Source organism: Vulpes vulpes, chromosome 4 (assembly GCF_048418805.1).
Source record: "Vulpes vulpes isolate BD-2025 chromosome 4, VulVul3, whole genome shotgun sequence".
Taxonomy (NCBI): Eukaryota; Metazoa; Chordata; class Mammalia; order Carnivora; family Canidae; genus Vulpes; species Vulpes vulpes.
Genome location: NC_132783.1, coordinates 82,200,245 through 82,216,894, shown reverse-complemented (window position 1 = coordinate 82,216,894; position 16,650 = coordinate 82,200,245). Strand labels below are relative to the sequence as shown.

Below are 16,650 nucleotides of genomic sequence, written 5' to 3'. Positions count from 1 at the left end.
GCTGTGGAAACGGGAAGAGGATCCAGGAGGAAGACTTGGTGAACCTTGAAAGCCCATCCAAGGGAGGAGTCTATACTGACTCCCGTAGGCAAGAAGAGTGGGGAAGGGGTTGGGTCTGAAAGTAAGGTATTGGGACACTCACCAGGGCACCTTCTAGAACCTGACCTAAGAGGCTCAGCTATCCACACAGGCAAACACACAAGTCAACATTGTACCTTCAGGTACATGTGCTCTTTGGGTTCTGGCTCCCCAGTGCTTAGCCCAGTGCTTGGCCCAGGGGATGGGGAGGTACACAAATGGGAAGAAAGGTGGATGTATGGAAGGGAGGAAGGGAAGGTGGATGGATGAGTGGGCAGATGGGCAGATGGGTGGACAGGTGGGCAGATGCACAGGGTGAGCTGTGAGATGTGAGATGACACATGGGTGGATGAATGGATGGATGGGTGGATGGATGAATAATGGATGGATGAGAAGATGGAGAGAAAAGAGAAGAAAGTTGGTGGGTAGACAGAGAGGTGGGTCAGAAACTAGGAAGGTAGATGGAGCAAAGGATCAACTAGGGGCTGGCTGTATGACGGTTAGGTGGGTGGGGGAACAGAAGGATTTATGGTGGCCGGCCGGCCAGGCCCTCACCCCCTGCCCACACAGACCCATCTCTTCCACGGTCCATGCAGTGACCGAGATCCTGGGTGGAGGCTCCTACCCATGGTGAAGACCTGGCCCACGTCCTCAGAGTCATTGGCGAGGGCCCGGAAATAGTGGATGGCCAGGATGCTGTAGAAGACCAGGCTGTTGTTGCCAATGTCCGCATCCAGGGCCAGCACCTGGATCAACTCTGAGCCCACCTTGGCATCGGTGGCCACTCCTGCAGAACGGGCAGGCGGGTGTGAGTGGCAGCGCAGGGGGCCGCCCGCACCCCGGACCCAGGCCCTGGCCCCGGCACCTGCAGTGTACTCGGCCTTGGTGAAGCGCGGGGGCTGGTCGTTGATGTCTTCCAGCACGACGCGCACCTCCTGCAGGGTGAGGTCAGCAACCAGGTCGAGGGCCGGGGAGGGCCCACGCGGGGGCGTCCAGCTGCGATTGCTCGAGGCCTTGACAATGAAGGAGAAGACGGCCTCCCGCTCCCGGTCCAGGTCCCGCAGCACCAGCAGCCGCCCGTCGGGCTGCAGATGGAAGTTCTTCTCTTCGTTGCCGGCTGCGGGCGGGACCAGGGCACGGGGTGAGAGGCAGGGCTGGGATGGGGCGCACCGGGGTCATCTCCAGCCCTGGGGGCAGTGGGGCATTGGCCCTGGCAGGCCCCACCTGCGATGAAGTAGTACACGATGGCGTTGGGGCCCTCGTCTGCGTCCACGGCGCCTATCACGTTGCCCACGAGGGTGCCACGTGGTGAGTGCTCGGGCACGGTCAGCAACTGGTACTGGGGGCTGCCTTTCTGCAGGGGGGAGGTCACAGGAGGCTAAGTGCCTTTTGTGGGTGCTGAGGGACCTTACTGCCCGGGCCCTATGGGGTGAGCAGAACTGTAACATCCAGGGAGCATGAGCGGGCCCGGCCTGTTCTGTGACGTACCCCGGCCCCCGAATGGCTGTCTGAACAAGGGGGCACACTCCTGTGCCCATGCACATGCACACACCCCCACACTCACGCAGTCTCCAGGGAGCCTCACATCCCATGTGCACACAAGGGAACACCCCCACCAAGTTGTAGAGTGAGTCCATGCGAGGGGCTCAGCCCCAGCTCAGTGAAGCGGGGCTGAATTTCAGGTTTCCTGTGTGCGGCTGGGAGGGTTACAGCCCACGAGGCAGGCCTGTTCTGCTTTTCTGACTGCCCCGCAGAACCTGGAAATAGTCGCCGCTCAATAAGTATTGGTTCTAGGGGGTGTATGCACAGTTTCCGTGCGTAAGCACAGTGTGCACTGAGCGTGTGCAGGTGTGCCTGCAGGCAGGTGCGTCCCTGTATGGATGTGGCTGGTGGGAGGGTGCGGGGCGGGGGGATGGATGAGCTCACTGGAGGCCTCACAAAGAGGGGTTCGTTGTCATCAATGTCCTCCAGGGCTACTTGCAGAGGCTGCATGGTCTCGTACGGTACTGGCTGGCCCAGGTCGCTGGCCACCAGGATGAGCTGGGGAACAGAGGAACACAGTCAGAGGGCACCAGGGGGGCAGTTCTGGGGGCCCGGGTCACCACCTTGGGAGGCATTCTAGGTGGGAGGTGGAGGCCCTGTGCCCAGAGGAAAGCCCCGCCCCCAGGGCCACCCCCTTACGCTGTACAGGGCCTGTTTCTCCCGGTCCAGGCGCTGAGCCGTCTGGATGAGGCCGCTGATGGGGTCGATGGTGAAGTACTCCCAGTCCCGGTTGCCCGCCGTCTTCAGGAAGCTGTAGCGCACGGCCCCGTTGAGGCCCTCGTCCTTGTCTGTGGCATAGACCTCGTAGACATTGGAGCGCAGCGGGATCTCCTGCGGGGGGTGGGGGGTACATCTGAGGGAACCCCAGCTCCCAGGCCCCGCTGCAGCTCTTGCTCTTTCTCCTCACTGAGCGGAAAGTCCTTGCCACCACCTTCCAGCATCCTTAGGAAACATCTGCCTGCTTAGCTGGACTTGCCTAGAGTCTTGAGCATCTACTAGAATATCCCTTTGGCCCATCCCCACTCCCTGCCCAGAAACGGCTTGGCCTGGTCTCTGCCCTCCGTGCTTCAAGCTCTCTCAGGGTTACTGCCCTTCCAGGGGCTTCCCCATCCCTCGGATCCCTCTGGAAGGCAGGAGGGGAATCCAAAAGCTGAGGCCACAGCTGGCTCTCTGTTCCTGGGTCTGTCTTGCTCTCAGCTACCCTAATCACGAGGGCCCTAGGTATCCCCAGACAACAGCATCTGCCCAACGGTACCTGAAAACGAGGGACAGGCGGGCAAGGATGACATGGTAGACAGAGGCAACACCCGGGTTCTAGTCTGTTACCGATTTACTGGGTGACTTAGACATGCCGCCTCACAGCTCTGGACCTCAGTTTCCTGATTCCCCTGAGTTAAGTCAAAGATATCAAAAAATCTGATGGAGGGACCCCTGGGTGGCTCAGGGATTGAGCGTCTGCCTTGGGCTCAGAGTGTGATCCCGGGGTCCTGGGATTGAGTCCCACATCGAGCTCCCTGCATAGAGCCTGCTTCTCCCTCTGCCTACGTCTCTGCCTCTCTGTGTCTCTCATGAATAAATAAATAAAATAAAAAAAAATCTGATGGACATCCTACAGGAACCCATAATAAGGCTGCACAGGGCACAAGGAAAAGAGCAACTTTCTAGGCTTTTACTTGAAAAATTATCAGCTTAGCATGGTTTTACTGTTGATCTCACTGATCATGACAATCAGAAACTCCAAATGGCACTTACATCTAATTAATAGAAAGTGGGATGACAAAGAGCATTACTTAGCAAATGCTGGCTGTTTGGGAGACAGGAATCTTTCAAAATACGGTGTCTTGAAGGGAAACACATAGCAAATGGGACCTTTATTGTGGAAAGAACTCAATTATTTTAAATTTATATCTTGCCTTATTCTACAAAGAAGACTGGAGACAACCTACAAGAATGTGTAAATTATTACAAGAGCGGAGAAGTTAAAAAAAAATCGGGGTAAAGGAAAATAAGTGGTTGGCAGGAAAATGGAAACGGGGTAGGGGGGCGAGGTCTGTGCACTCAGTCCCTGCAGAGTCATGGAGCTGGGGCTGGCTACTCTGAGCTCCCTGGTGGGCAGCGCAAAGAGGACCACCCATCACGGCCATGGGCACCGGGAAAAGCAACTCATGAGCTAAGAGCACAGCGTTTCCTGGTGCTCAGCCCCACTCAGGTGCTCAGCCCCTTGTGGGGCCTCAAAGAAACAGAGACAGAGTGACAAGGACCCGACGCTGACATTCTGAGAGGTGGAGGCCCGCTGAAGTTTGGGGAACATGTGGGAGACACCCCAAGTGTACCCCCAAGGAGCTGGTCAGGCCTGGTGCTGAGAGGAAGGCAGGGCAGGCTGGGGGATAAGCGTACACCCGGCCTTTACAAGGCCATTGAGAGCAAGGGATGAAAGAAGGATCAGGGAGTTCTAGAACCTCAGCCACTTCCCCTTGTTTCTTATTTTGACGCCCCTCCCCAATTCCTAGGCCTCGTATCAGCAGGAACAGACAGACGGAAGGAACATGTGTGTGTATTTTGAGACACGAATACAGGGGAAGTGGGTGTCCGGGGAGGCTGCCTGTGGGAGCAGACGTCTAGGAACGAGAGATAGGGTATTTATTATTCTTAGTTCCATTTTGTGGCTGAAAAACCACTCAGAGAAGTCACTTTCTCAAGGTCATTGGCTGGTAGTGACAGGACCAGGACCTTGTGCCGACACAGCTCCTACTCCTACCCACTCTCTGGTACTGACCCCTGTGTGACCCGAGCAAGTCTGCCTCCCTCCCTGGCCTCAGTTTCCCCACTGTCACAGCGGGACCCTTGCACTGTTCCAGGCATGACTGTGGGGGGATGTGGCGGGCTGGGCACCGGGAGGGAGGCGGGAGAGCCGGGGGACAGCAGTACCTCTCTGATGTGGAGGACGGTGCCATTGGGCGGGCGCACGAAGACGGGGCGGTTGTCGTTGACGTCGATGACCTCTACCAGGAGCATGGTGGTGCCCCAGAGCGGCGGCTGACCGCCATCCGTGGCCACCACAGTCAGGTTGAACCTCTCATAGGACTGCAGTGGCCGCTTGGTGGTCACCAGACCTGAGTCCATGTCCACGTGGAAGGCCTCTGGCAGGGGGCAGACAGCACAGCCGTCCTGGCTCTGGCTGAGACGTCCCTCCCACCCCTCCTTGTCCTCCCCCTCCTGCCGGCCTGGGGCTGCACCCATGACAGCCTGCTCCTCTCGCCCCCAAGGCATCATGGGTGGGGTGCAGACTACTCACCCACACCGGGCCCCTCGAGTGAGTAGGCCAGCTCCCCATTGGAGCCCGCATCCTGGTCGGTGGCCATCATGGTGATGACTGACGTGCCTGCCGGCTCATTCTCATACACGCTTGTGCTGAACTGGGGCTTGGAGAACTGTGGCCGGCAGTCATTGACGTCCAGCACCTGGATAACCACCTGGGGCGGGGAGGGGGGGGGGCGGGTAGGTTGAGGTCAAAGGTCAGAAGCATGCTGGCGGGGGTGGCTGCTTCAGGCCAACCAGCCTAACAGGAGTAACCCAGGGTACACAGTGCCCACAACTGGAGTCCAGCCTCCATTTATCCGACCCCTAGAGTCTCAGTTTCCTTAGCTGTATGTACGTTGGGGAGACAGTAGTGTCCCATGGCTCAGGGGCTGGAAAGGCTCCCCTGGGATGGTGTGGATGCGCAGCGCCTGGCCCAGGGAAACGCTCCGCAGCTGGCCCTGCAGTCACCTGGTAATGTGTGCCTGGGTCCTGAAGCAGGGACCCCTCCTTGCCACCTCCTGCTCTGTCCTTGGCTCCTTCCCACAGCGGCCCTCAACATCCGACTCTAATCTCTGGACCGTAATGCTGGACTGTGATTCTTTCATCCCCAAAGCTCCCTGTCGATTGGGATTTGTGTCTGGCTTGGGACCTGGCTCCCTCTGTGGACCCCACAGACCAGGGCGGGGCCTATGGGCCCAACCAGGCCAGGAGGCTCTTTCTCCTCCCCGCTCCTGAGGCCCTGCCTGATGGCGCCCTCGTCAGAGCCCTTCGCAGCGGTGACTCTGAGAACCCTGTCTGTGCACAGAGCACCTTCCGAGTGTCCATCCCCCTGACCCACCATTGCCTCAGGCAGGAGGCGTCATTGCTGCCCCCCCGCCCCCCCCTGCAGAGTGGACACCTGAGGCTCAGAGAGCGTCCAAGCCGAACGCAGTGTGCTCAGCTTGCGCACCCTTAGTCTTCAGACTCCAGATACTGCGCCTTTCCCGGCACAGCAACGCGACACAGCGTAGCCAGTGTGACAGGGCCTGGATTCAGATGTGCGAGTGCTCCTGGCCCCTTGCCGCTACCTGCTGACAAGACGGTCTCTGCCCACCCGGCTTCCCGACAGCCCCCACGCTTCAGGAGAGTTCCCCTTGGATGGTTAGGCTGCTGTGGGGAGGAGCGGCAGGAACAGGGGGAGGAAGACGGGAGACAGAGCCTCAAGCCTCGGGGCTTGGACAGGAGTGGGGAGAGAGCTCAGAAGGTGGAACGCTGGCCTCAGGGTGACCGTGCTGATGCTGGGGCTGGAATGGGAAGGGGTCTGGGCACCGGATCCCCCATGAATGTTCCTCAAGGAACAAAGTTATAAAGATAACTGCGTTACGCTTACGTTTCGTTGCTGGGCTGTGCTGCTTTCACTGGGACACAATGGACAGTAGGACACGTGGAGCCCCTTGGGTTACACTCGGGTCTGTTTAACTGCCTCAGCAGGGGTTTGGCACAACAGATGTCTCTTAGAGAGTCCCCATCTCCCTAAGCCACTGCCACTTGGAGTCACCCAGCTAAGCTCCTGCTGTCTACTCCTGCCACCATGTCTCAGAGGGGACCGGGGAGCTCTGCATTCTCTAAAATAAAAGCGTTGCTTGCTGCCTCCGCAATTCCAGTCCTTAGGGGGTCCCTGGGCCGGGCTGGTGGCCCTTTTACCTGCACTGAATTTTCTCGACGGTTGCTGGCTATATCCCCAGGGTTGTCTTTGGCCAACGCAGTCAGAATATAGTGGTCTTTCTTCTCCCGGTCCAGAGAGGACAGCACATAGATGTCACCCTGGTAGGGGGAGAGTGGAACCAGTTCTTTCAAACCGATATTTATTGAGCATATACTATATGCCAGACAGCGTTCTAGGCTCTGGAGCTGCGGCACTGAGAGAAACAGCCCCTACCCCCATGGAGCCTGGAGACTAGCGGTTCTGCTTGCCTGCTTGCCCCCACTACTCCCATCCACCTGGAGGTGGGATGGACCGCCCAGGCCGGAGCTCACCACCTGACTGTTCACACCAAGCAGGAAGGAGAGAGCCCTGCTGACAGGACAGAGTGCAGGGGGATGTGGGCAGTGAGAGGCAGAGGGACAGTCCAGTTCTGGCCTAGCTCCCGGGGAAGGCCCCACCTGACCAACCACCCCCAGGCCACAGTGGTCTCACCCTGTGCTGACACACCAGCTAGCTCTGAACCAATTTACATTCACTGGAAATCATCACCCACCCTTTGTCTTGAGTTTCTACTCTCCCACAAGTCTGACACCCATGGCAGCATGGGGGATGCACCCATGGGGGCATCTTCCCTCCCCACCAGCTGAGTATAGGGCCATGTATGCAGTAGGAGCTCAAACACTGTGCCCACTTTCTGCAGAGCTTTCCACACCTCTCTTTTGACAGTTTTGAAAAGCAGTCACATGGACTCGAATCAAGTTTTCTAGTCCGGTGGGGACACATCTCAGAATTTTTGTGTCAAACAGAGGCTTGTTCCAAAAGACTTTGGCCACAGGGACGGAAAGGCCACAGTCTTACAGGATGTCTGGGACTCTTGCCAGGCTTGCTGACTTGGTTAAAAAAAAAACCCTCTGAGACCACAGAGGTCTCGGTGGCAGGTCCCAGAAAGTGGGATGACTATAATACTTGTGGTGGCTTCTCAGCCTCTGACCCTGGGCCCTTCTCCCTGCCCGCTTGCCTGCTTACCGTGGTGGGGTTGATGGCAAATTTGCCCTCTCCATCCCCGAGGCTGTACTCGATGAGGGCAAAGTTGCCTGAGTCGGCATCTGTGGCAGTGACAGTCAGGATGACGGTGCCTACAGGCACATCCTCGAAGACGGCTTCCTGGGAGCCCAGAGGGCAGGGAGAGAGAGGAGCGGGGGCTCGGGTCCATCCTGGAGGCTCTGCTCCTCCCCTAACCACTCATCTGGTAGACAGCCCAGAGCACCAAGCTGCTCACGGGGAGGTCATGCCCCCGGGGCTCAGAAGCTGGCAGGGGAGGGCTGGAAGATACCCAACGGCCCCAAGGCGTGGGCACGGCTGCCCACCTGGTAGGAAGGCTGGTCAAAGATGGGGTTGTTGTCGTTGACGTCCACGATCTCCAGGTAGACAGGGATCTCAGCTGCCCGGGGTGGAGACCCGTTGTCCGAGGCCCTCACGGTAAAGTTGAGCCAGTGCACTTCCTCATAGTCCACTGTCCGGTTGGCAATGACTTTCCCTAAGACACAGAGGCACCCACTGCCAGTCTGGCCACTCCTCACTCGTGGAAGCTCTCCAAAGCACAAAGAGACGAATTGGGAACTCTGAGGGGCAGGTGTGGTCCCCTGGAGAAGGACCGTGGCCCAGCAGCACTATCTGGTGGCAGGCAGGCCAGAGGCCTCACAGCAACTGGTAGCCAGCCGTGCTCCTTACCGGCAGGGGTGAGAAAGCTTTTCACAAGTCAAAGGGATGAGAACCAACTAGTCCAGGACCTCCTCTGAGAGATTTTGCTCTTGGCCTTCTCACTCCCTAAGTGATACTCATAGTAGAAGCCTGTTCTGGCTGGTAGAGATGCTGGTGGAGTATCCCAGGTATCCAGCAGACCTCAGAGGAGGCTTCCACCCCACCCGGGTCTAGGTTCTCTCCTTTCCTGGAGTTTGGGCATCTGGGGGTGATGGGAATGCTGGCCATACTGGATCTGGCCAGCCCACTGAGGGGCTATGGTGGGACCCCAACTGGAGGGTGACAAGTGGGCCATGGAGAGGCTGAACAGGCACAGACACATGTCCCTCAACCCTCTTCTGGAGTTTACCACCCACCTGCTGAGGCGTCTTCCAGCTGGACATAGCCTGGGGGCATGAGGTCCAGCAGCGTGTAGGTGATCAGCCCATTGAGGCCCTTGTCCGGGTCCACAGCTGCCACAGCAATGAGCGTGGTGCCAGGGGTGGCCCCCTCCAGGATCCGCTCTGTATAGTAGGTGATTCCAAAGGGCTTGAACTGGGGCGTATTGTCATTGACGTCTAGGATGTTGACCGTCAGCTTGGCTAGGGTGGAGGCAGTGGGTGAGGGTGACATGAGGGACACCGATATGGCAAGGCCTGGCCTCCCTAAGTGTCAGTCAAGCCTGGAGAGGGTGGTGGCCTTTCACTGTCCTCCTGGGACTCTCTGAAGCTCAACCCAACCCTCATGCGGTGGCATGTGACCCTTCCCTCTGGTCTAGTCGCTCACTCTTCCATAGGGGAAGGGGTTTGGGTTCTACCAACAGGCTGAGTGACCTTGGTGGAGCCCCTGGCCCTCACTATGTCTCAGTTTTCCAGCCTGTCCAATGAGGTGGGACTGTGGTGGTCTAAGGGTCTAAGACCCTTTCTGCTCTTCAGCCTTCTACTTCCTGTCTGAGTTGTCCCCTCCATGTAACCCGCCTGGGTCCTTGTCCTCTCAGTGGGGGACATGCAGGCAATGACCAGGTCTGCCCTTCCTTCCTGAAAACTTGGGCCTCTGGTCTGTAAAGATAAGCAGCCACTATCTGCCAGGCCTATCTCCCCATCCTAGCAGCGGTCTGTGCCTCAAGGCAGAGGTGACTTGAGGCCACCCCATCACTATGTCCCCCTCCTGTTCTTGCTCTGCCTACACAAAATCCACTCCTTCAGCAGCCCGTAACCTGTCATGCCCCAGGCTGCAGGCAGGGCAATGACCTGTGCCCCTCTCTGCTCTGCTGTCTGCACCTTCCAAAGTAGTGTCCTAGCCTCCACAGACACTCACGTTTCCTGGTGCTTTCCTTCCTCTGGGCTGACCCCATGGTTTGCTCCTGGATCTGAGATCCCTGTCACACATGCCAGCCACACCCTCTGCACTGGTTCTGACGAGGGGAGCCTGGCCTAAGTCTCGGCTGGCCTGTCAGTTTCTCAATCCCCATCCAGCCTCTATCAAGCCTTCTTCCCACTCTGAGCCTTTGGGTTCAAGATCACACACAGTTCTGGGCTTCTGGATCCCCCACTGTGCATGTCCCCAGCCTGCTGCCTCTGCCTTGATGGGCTCTGAGTTACCCAGGGGTGATGCCTGGGGGGGGACCTTACCATTTGGCACGCTGACAGAGCGCTCTGGGAGGTCGCTGGCATTGTCAATCACTGAGAGAGTGACCTCATAGGTGGCAACCAGCTCCCGGTTCAGTGGGGACTTCACCATTACGGACCCTGTAGACCAGACTAGGTTCAGTCTGAGGGGAACCCCATAACGTCTGGGCCTCCCAGGGGGCGCTCCTGGCTAGCTTTCCCAAACCACACCAAGGGCAATGATCCCCAGTAGAACTGGGGCTTGCCGGTGACATCTTTGGCTGGGATGAGACCACAGGCACCTGCAAGCTGGGGGCATCCCACTCTGCCCCTCACTCACTGCTCACTAGCCAGGTGAACTTGGGAGAGTTATTTAACATCTCTGCACCTGTTTCCTCACTTATAAAATGAGGATAATTACAATACTTACTGCATGGGGCTATTTTGAGGATCATAACTGTAAAATGAGCTTACATTTGCAAAGGGTTTAGAATGGTGCTTGACACATACTGCCACGTAATTGCTTGTTTCAAAAATGCTCATATTCTATAACAATGTGAGTATACTGACACTTCTGAACTGTACATTTAAATATGGTTAACATGATAAATTTTATGTTATGTGAATTTTATCACAAATTAAACAATGCTTGTATTCTAGGGAGACCAAGTATAAAAGGTCAAGGCAGCGAGTAATCCCTGAGGGTATTCCTTGGAGGGGACAGTGGTGGGGTGGACTGGGTAGTCAGGCCTATCTCTTTGTCTTGATTAAGTGAGGCTTGACAGGGCCTGATAGTGGGAAAGGAGTACTGACCTGTGTTAGTACTAGCAAGGAGCTGTTTCCTTTTCTCCTGACCACCCCCCCACCCCAGCCCCTGCCTGCCCCTGAATCACAGAGGAACCCTCTGGAGGCTTGGGCTTGAACTGGAGAGACCCACTTGGACCAATCTCAGGGCTGGCTCTGTTGGAGGGCCTGGTGGCCTGATCCTAGGTGAAACTTTCTCTCTGTCTCCAGCTCCCTCTCAAGCAGTGTGATATCTGGGATTCCCTTCCCCCTTGGCAGATCCCCTGCTGGGCTTCTGTCTTCCTCGGGTCCCCAGCCATGGGGTGGTCACTTACCCTGGGCCGCTGCCTCCTCCTCCTCCTCCTCTTCCTACTCTCGCTCCCCGTCCCCGAGGTTGGGGAGCGAGGATGGGGAGAGGGTGGCTGCATTCAGTCTGCAAAGGCTGGGCCACGGCCTTGGCCTGGGCCCCACAGGACAGGAAGGGTGGTAGGGGTGTGGTATGGAGGAAGGCAATGGGGTGAAGCAGAGATGAGGTGGCAAGTGACAGAGAAACAGAGCTCAAACCTGCAGGCCTGCCAGCCATGAGGAAGAGAGAAGAGGGTTAACATCAGTTAGTTCAGGGTGTAGAGGGGATGGAGCAGAGCAGGGCATGGGGTACAGTAGGATTCAGAGCAGACAGGGGCAGGAGGTTTGAGAGGGAAGGGAGTGGAAGGGAAGGGGGATAGGAAGCCAGGGGAGCAAGTGGGAGCCCCGTTGGATAGAAGCACTCAAGGGGCTGAGGCTCTGGCAAGAGGAAAGGGGAGGAAAGGTAAGCAAGGGAGGGAGGGAAAGCATGAGGAAGAGGGGGCAGAGAAGACACTGGAAAGAAAAATAGAGAGAAGAGAGTCAGTCAGAGGGAGGGAGAACAGAGAAGAGAAAAGCGGTAGAGGCATCAGTAGAGCATAAAGTAGGGGCAGGGCACAGGGCAGCTTTCCATGGTCCTGACCAGCCACTGCGGCGGGCAACCTTGCTCACCTGGGGCCTGGCTAACCTACTGAGATTGTTCTAGTGCTCATGGTTTTCCTGTCTTCTTTTTTCCTTTGGGCCTCAGATGCATATTGAGTGAATCATACTCTTTGGTTTACTGCACCCTGTGATCATTGGTACCACTATTTATTTATTTATTTATTTATTTATTTATTTATTCATTCATTCATTCATTCATTCATTCATTCATTCATTGGTACCACTCTTGTTTTATGTATGCATCTATTCTCTTTTATTCCGATACTCCTCTCCCCTCTTCTCCCCTTTGCCAATCACTATATTACATTTTTTAGTATATTTTTTTATTGGGTTTTGATTTGCCAACATATAGCATATCACCCAGTGCTTACCCATCATGTGCCCCCCTCAGTGCCCGTCACCCAGTCACTGCCCCCCCACCTCCTCCTCCACCACCCCTTGTTCATTTCCCAGAGTTAGGAGTCTCTCATGTTCTGTCTCCCTCTCTGATATTTCCCATTCATTTTCTCACCTTTCCCCTTTAATCCCTTTCACTATTTTTTATATTCCCCGAATGAATGAGACCATATAATGTTTGTCCTTCTCTGAAGGTCAATCACTATAAGGGATTGAAGCAGGACTTGAAAGTGTTCCTGAAAATCATGTATTATTTTTTGTGTGTATTTTACCTTTACACAAATGGGATTGTGATATCTATACCTATATCTATACATATCTCCCATTCTACTTCTTACTCTTTCAGTAAGTCCTTATTTTTAAGGTCTACCCACATTTCTCTGTGAATCTAATCTATTGCTTCTGGCTGCTGTATAGTATTCATGGTATATACCCACCGTGTTTTGCTTTCCAATTTCCCAGGGATGGATGCCCAGGTGGCCTCCAACTCCCACCATGACAGGTAGCATGGCATACAGTCCCGTTACTGACCTGAGAATATCCTTGGGTCATATACCTAGGAGCAGAACTGTTGAATCATGGGGTATGAGTGTACTTTATGCAATATAGCAATATAGCTGTCGAGATGGGGGAAGCAGTCTAAACTTCTACAGTAGTGTATGAGTGTTCTGATGTCCCCACATTGTCACCAATACTCAATACTGTCCAGTATCTTAATTACATATAGAAAATTAATATATCATTGCTGTTTTACTATACTTTTTTCTGAGTAACAATGATTTTTAGAATTTTGTCATAGCCACATTAGTTTTTCTGTCACTCTCCTGGGCCTTTTAATAAGTATACCTATAGGGGTCCCATGGCCCCTTCCTAACACTCTGGAGTAGCAAAAACATGAAACTCTTGGGAAAATGGTAAAGCCATCAAAATTAAGATAAAAAATGAAAGGCCACAGTTGTTTGTTTTGTGATAGTGTAAGAAAATCATTGAGGGTATATATAAGATTTACAAATGACTTAAATGACTAGTATATGTTTGAAGAAAGTATTCAACTACCCGGTTATTAAAGTGATACATATTAAAACAAGGTCCCATTTTCCTTACACAATTACAAACACGAAAGCTTTATAATATTTAGTATTGGCAAGAGTGTGGTGAGGGGGGCGTTCTCATGGGAACACTGGTAGAGTGAGGGTCCCTGAAAGGAGAGTTGGAGCTGGTCCAAGGAGAAGGAGGAGGAGTGAGGAGAGAGGGAAGGAGCCAGGGGAGAGAGGGAAGAGAGGGAACAGTGTGGTGTTGGGGGTGGGGAAGAGAGTAGGAGGAGGAACAGCTGAGGAAGGGAGGAACGGAAAGAAGAGGATCAAGAAGAAAGCAGAGGGCACAGAGGCTGGGGCAGGGAGTTAGGAGTGGGGTGGCAGGGGAGCAGGCCCTTGTACCTGTGTTGATATTCACGGCAAAGGCATCCTCCTGGTCGGGCACCAGGCGGTCAGTGTCGTCCTTGGCCACGATGCTGATGATGTGGTACTCGAGCCTTGGGTTGAGGTCGCGGTCAATGGCAGTGATGTTGGCAATGACGGTGCCTGGCTCAGCCGACTCCAGCACGCTCACCGTCTGGATGGGTTTGAGGAACTCCGGGCGGGAGTCATTGACGTCGTCGATAAGGATGGTGATCATGGCCGTGCCGGAGAGAGGGACAGTGCCCCTGTCTGTGGCCACCACTGTCAGCCTGTAGGATTCCTGCTCCTCCCTGTCGATGGTGGCATTGGCGACACGGATGACCCCAGTGATTGGGTGGATGAGGAAGCGGTCCTGAGCCCCAGCTTCTATTCGGTAGATCAGCTCCCCATTGAGGCCACTGTCCCTATCCGTGGCTGTGACCTGCAGGACTGAGAATCCTACGGGGGGGGGGGGGTATGGGAAGTGGCTGAGCAAAGTGGGCTCTTGCAAAAACCTTAAACCAGGATACATTTGTTGGAGGTTCCTAAGGGCTGGGTCTTGCCAGTGGGTATCCTTTACACAATTTGCATGTTTGCAACTTTGTGGGTAACTTTATTTCACATTCTGGGATTATTTTTATTTTTTAGAGATTTTATGTATTTATTCATGAGAGATACAGAGAGAGAGGCAGAGACACAGGCAGAGGGAGAAGCAGGCTCCTTGTGGGGAGCCCAATGTGGGACACGATCCCAGGACCCCGGGATCATGCCCTGAGCTAAAGGCAGACGCTCAACCGCTGAATCACCCAGGTGCCCCATTCTGGGATTATTTAAGAGATTGAAAAATATTTAATAATTTAATGATTAGTAATATCTTTTGCAAATTGTTAGCGATTAGTAATATCTTTGGCAGATGGTCTGCTTTTGACATTTGTCCCCTTATCTGTCAATGTATGAAAATTATAGAATTATGATAACTGGAGACTTATCTTTTTCTCAGTTTGTCTTTTAATATTGGTTGTTATTATTTGGTGTAAAGAAACTGAATTGAATATGCACGAAAATTTGATAGTTTTCTTCTCATTTGCTTAGAACTTCTTGATCAGAAATCAGAAAAATATTCACCAAAGTTTCTTCTTTTACTTGTAAAGTTTTCTACTCTTTTGTATTTTTTCTAGGATCTCTTTGGGTTTCATTTTGGTGTCTGATATTTGGTGAGATTCTACACTAAATATTAATATTTTGCATAAGTAGTTTTCACAACTGATTTCATTGTTTCCTTTCCTTTTTTTAATATTTTATTTTTAAGTGATCTCCACACCTAATGTGGGGCTCGAACTCACAACCCCGAGAACTAGGGTCGCCCACTCCACCGATGGAGCCAGCCAGGTACCCTTCATTGTTTTCTTCATCACATAGTATTACTTTCCTTAATTTATCCTTATGTGATTCTGGGTTACTTTGTCCCAGAGTCTCGTATTCATATCGTGTGGTTTTGAATACTGCAATTTTGTAATATGTTCTAATATCTGGAAAGGCAAATCTGCCTTATTTATACTTCTATCTCAAAATGTTCTAACTCTTCCAGATGACCTTCATAATCAAATATACCCTCCAAATCATATCTGATTTTAATGGGAATCATATTAATCCTATTTTGACTTTAAAACAGTCTTTCCATCTAGGAACATGGATGGAACATATCTTAATAATCTCATTTTACAGACAAATAAGTGAGGGCGGTCTGGTTTTTCTGACTTCCTTTCCAGTGCTCTCTCCACCCACCCTACTGCCCTTCTTTCTCTCCACTGGGTAAATTCTGTCTCCAGCCTGTGAGGCTCCAATCCCTGTGGACCACCAAGTAGCTCCTGCCTGGGGCTTGGGGCCTGTGCCATGCTTACCTGGTGGGCAGTTCTCTAGCAGGTGGACAGTGAGGGTGGATGGGCTAAAGGTGGGCCAGTTGTCATTGTCATCCAGGATGGTGACCAACAGGTCGGCTGTGCCATTGAGCAGCCCAGTGTCCTCAGCCAGCAGCAGCAGCTCCAGGACCGGGGGTGAGAAGGCCTCCCGGTCAACGGTGACACCTGACTTCACTGTCACCACGCCTGGCACCCAGTACCACCAACCAGGGAGACACAAAGGAAAAGGGGTAGAGTGGGGAGACAGGGCAAGAGCCAGTCAGGAGGGGATAGAGAGACAGGGGCAGGGTAGGGGGAGGAGATGAAAGAGGAGCAGAGAAGACAACGCAGTGACTTTCTTCCCCAGAGGCTCAACAAGCAATGTTTGTGGAGGGCCCTACGGCCAGTTCCCTGTGACTGTCCTCCCCCCAGGTACCCTCTGCAGTGTTCCAGAGTCTTGCCTATGATGAGGGGCCCACAAAGGATCACTGACTTGCTCTGTTGAGACAGGTGCCAACATATCCTTCCCTGTTGTCACCTGTCACCCAGTTGGTCTCCTGTCCAGGACCAGAATGATGGGACATGGTCTCTGGGGAACTTTAGATGTGGTCTGAAGATAGACCTTTGGCTGCTTCCGATTGACTAGGGGCCTGAGCCTCTGCCCAGAGCATGGGCAGATGGAGGGAGGGGGTTTGCCTAAGAGCTTATACACCAGTGGGTCCCTTATGTTGGCTCCAAGCTTCCTGCTGGGTCCTCCTGCCTGGCCCTAGGGGGCCTAGTCCAGCTGCAAAATGGGGGTTGGGAGGAATGAGGTCTCCACGGAGAGCCTGGATCTAGTGCTGAGAAGCGAGGCCCTAGGTTGAGCAGTGGGTCATTCCCACCCCAGCAGGAAGACTGGAGCCAGGCTGGGAGTATGGGGGTAGCACGGAGGCCTCACCGGTGCTGTTGTCGATGTCAAAGAGGCCACTCTGGGAGCCCAGCAGCTTGTAGGTCACCACAGCGTAGATGTCCAGGTCTGCGTCCAGGGCCAGGATGGGCCCATTGAGCACCGTGAGGGGGGTCCCTGGGCCGGGGGTGGAGAGGGGTCACTGCGGGGCCGACCTGGCCCCCGCCCTCCCCCACCCCCACCCCTGCCCCGGTGAGCCATGGCTGACGATGGATGAGAGGGAGGGAGGTGAGGT

The 16,650-nt window shown here is 54.2% G+C and overlaps 1 protein-coding gene across 6 annotated transcripts in view; it reads right to left on the bottom strand.

Moving 5' to 3' along the window:
- Positions 1-16,650, bottom strand: part of LOC112924083 (cadherin-23) — a 76,292-nt gene that overhangs the window by 5,904 nt on the left and 53,738 nt on the right. For 4 of the 6 annotated variants that reach the window (XM_072754984.1, XM_072754989.1, XM_072754985.1 and 1 more), the window contains exons 12-26: positions 16,407-16,532; positions 15,473-15,676; positions 13,572-14,030; positions 9,976-10,092; positions 8,722-8,946; positions 7,972-8,141; positions 7,631-7,768; positions 6,604-6,723; positions 4,916-5,093; positions 4,549-4,760; positions 2,260-2,451; positions 2,005-2,118; positions 1,303-1,432; positions 944-1,195; positions 704-865 (exon numbers count right to left, since the gene is read on the bottom strand). In XM_072754984.1, the coding sequence (XP_072611085.1) occupies positions 704-865; positions 944-1,195; positions 1,303-1,432; positions 2,005-2,118; positions 2,260-2,451; positions 4,549-4,760; positions 4,916-5,093; positions 6,604-6,723; positions 7,631-7,768; positions 7,972-8,141; positions 8,722-8,946; positions 9,976-10,092; positions 13,572-14,030; positions 15,473-15,676; positions 16,407-16,532 (2,799 nt within the window). The remainder of the gene's footprint in view (positions 1-703; positions 866-943; positions 1,196-1,302; positions 1,433-2,004; positions 2,119-2,259; positions 2,452-4,548; positions 4,761-4,915; positions 5,094-6,603; positions 6,724-7,630; positions 7,769-7,971; positions 8,142-8,721; positions 8,947-9,975; positions 10,093-13,571; positions 14,031-15,472; positions 15,677-16,406; positions 16,533-16,650) is intronic. The other 2 variants (XM_072754987.1, XM_072754988.1) reach the window with 1 other exon arrangement.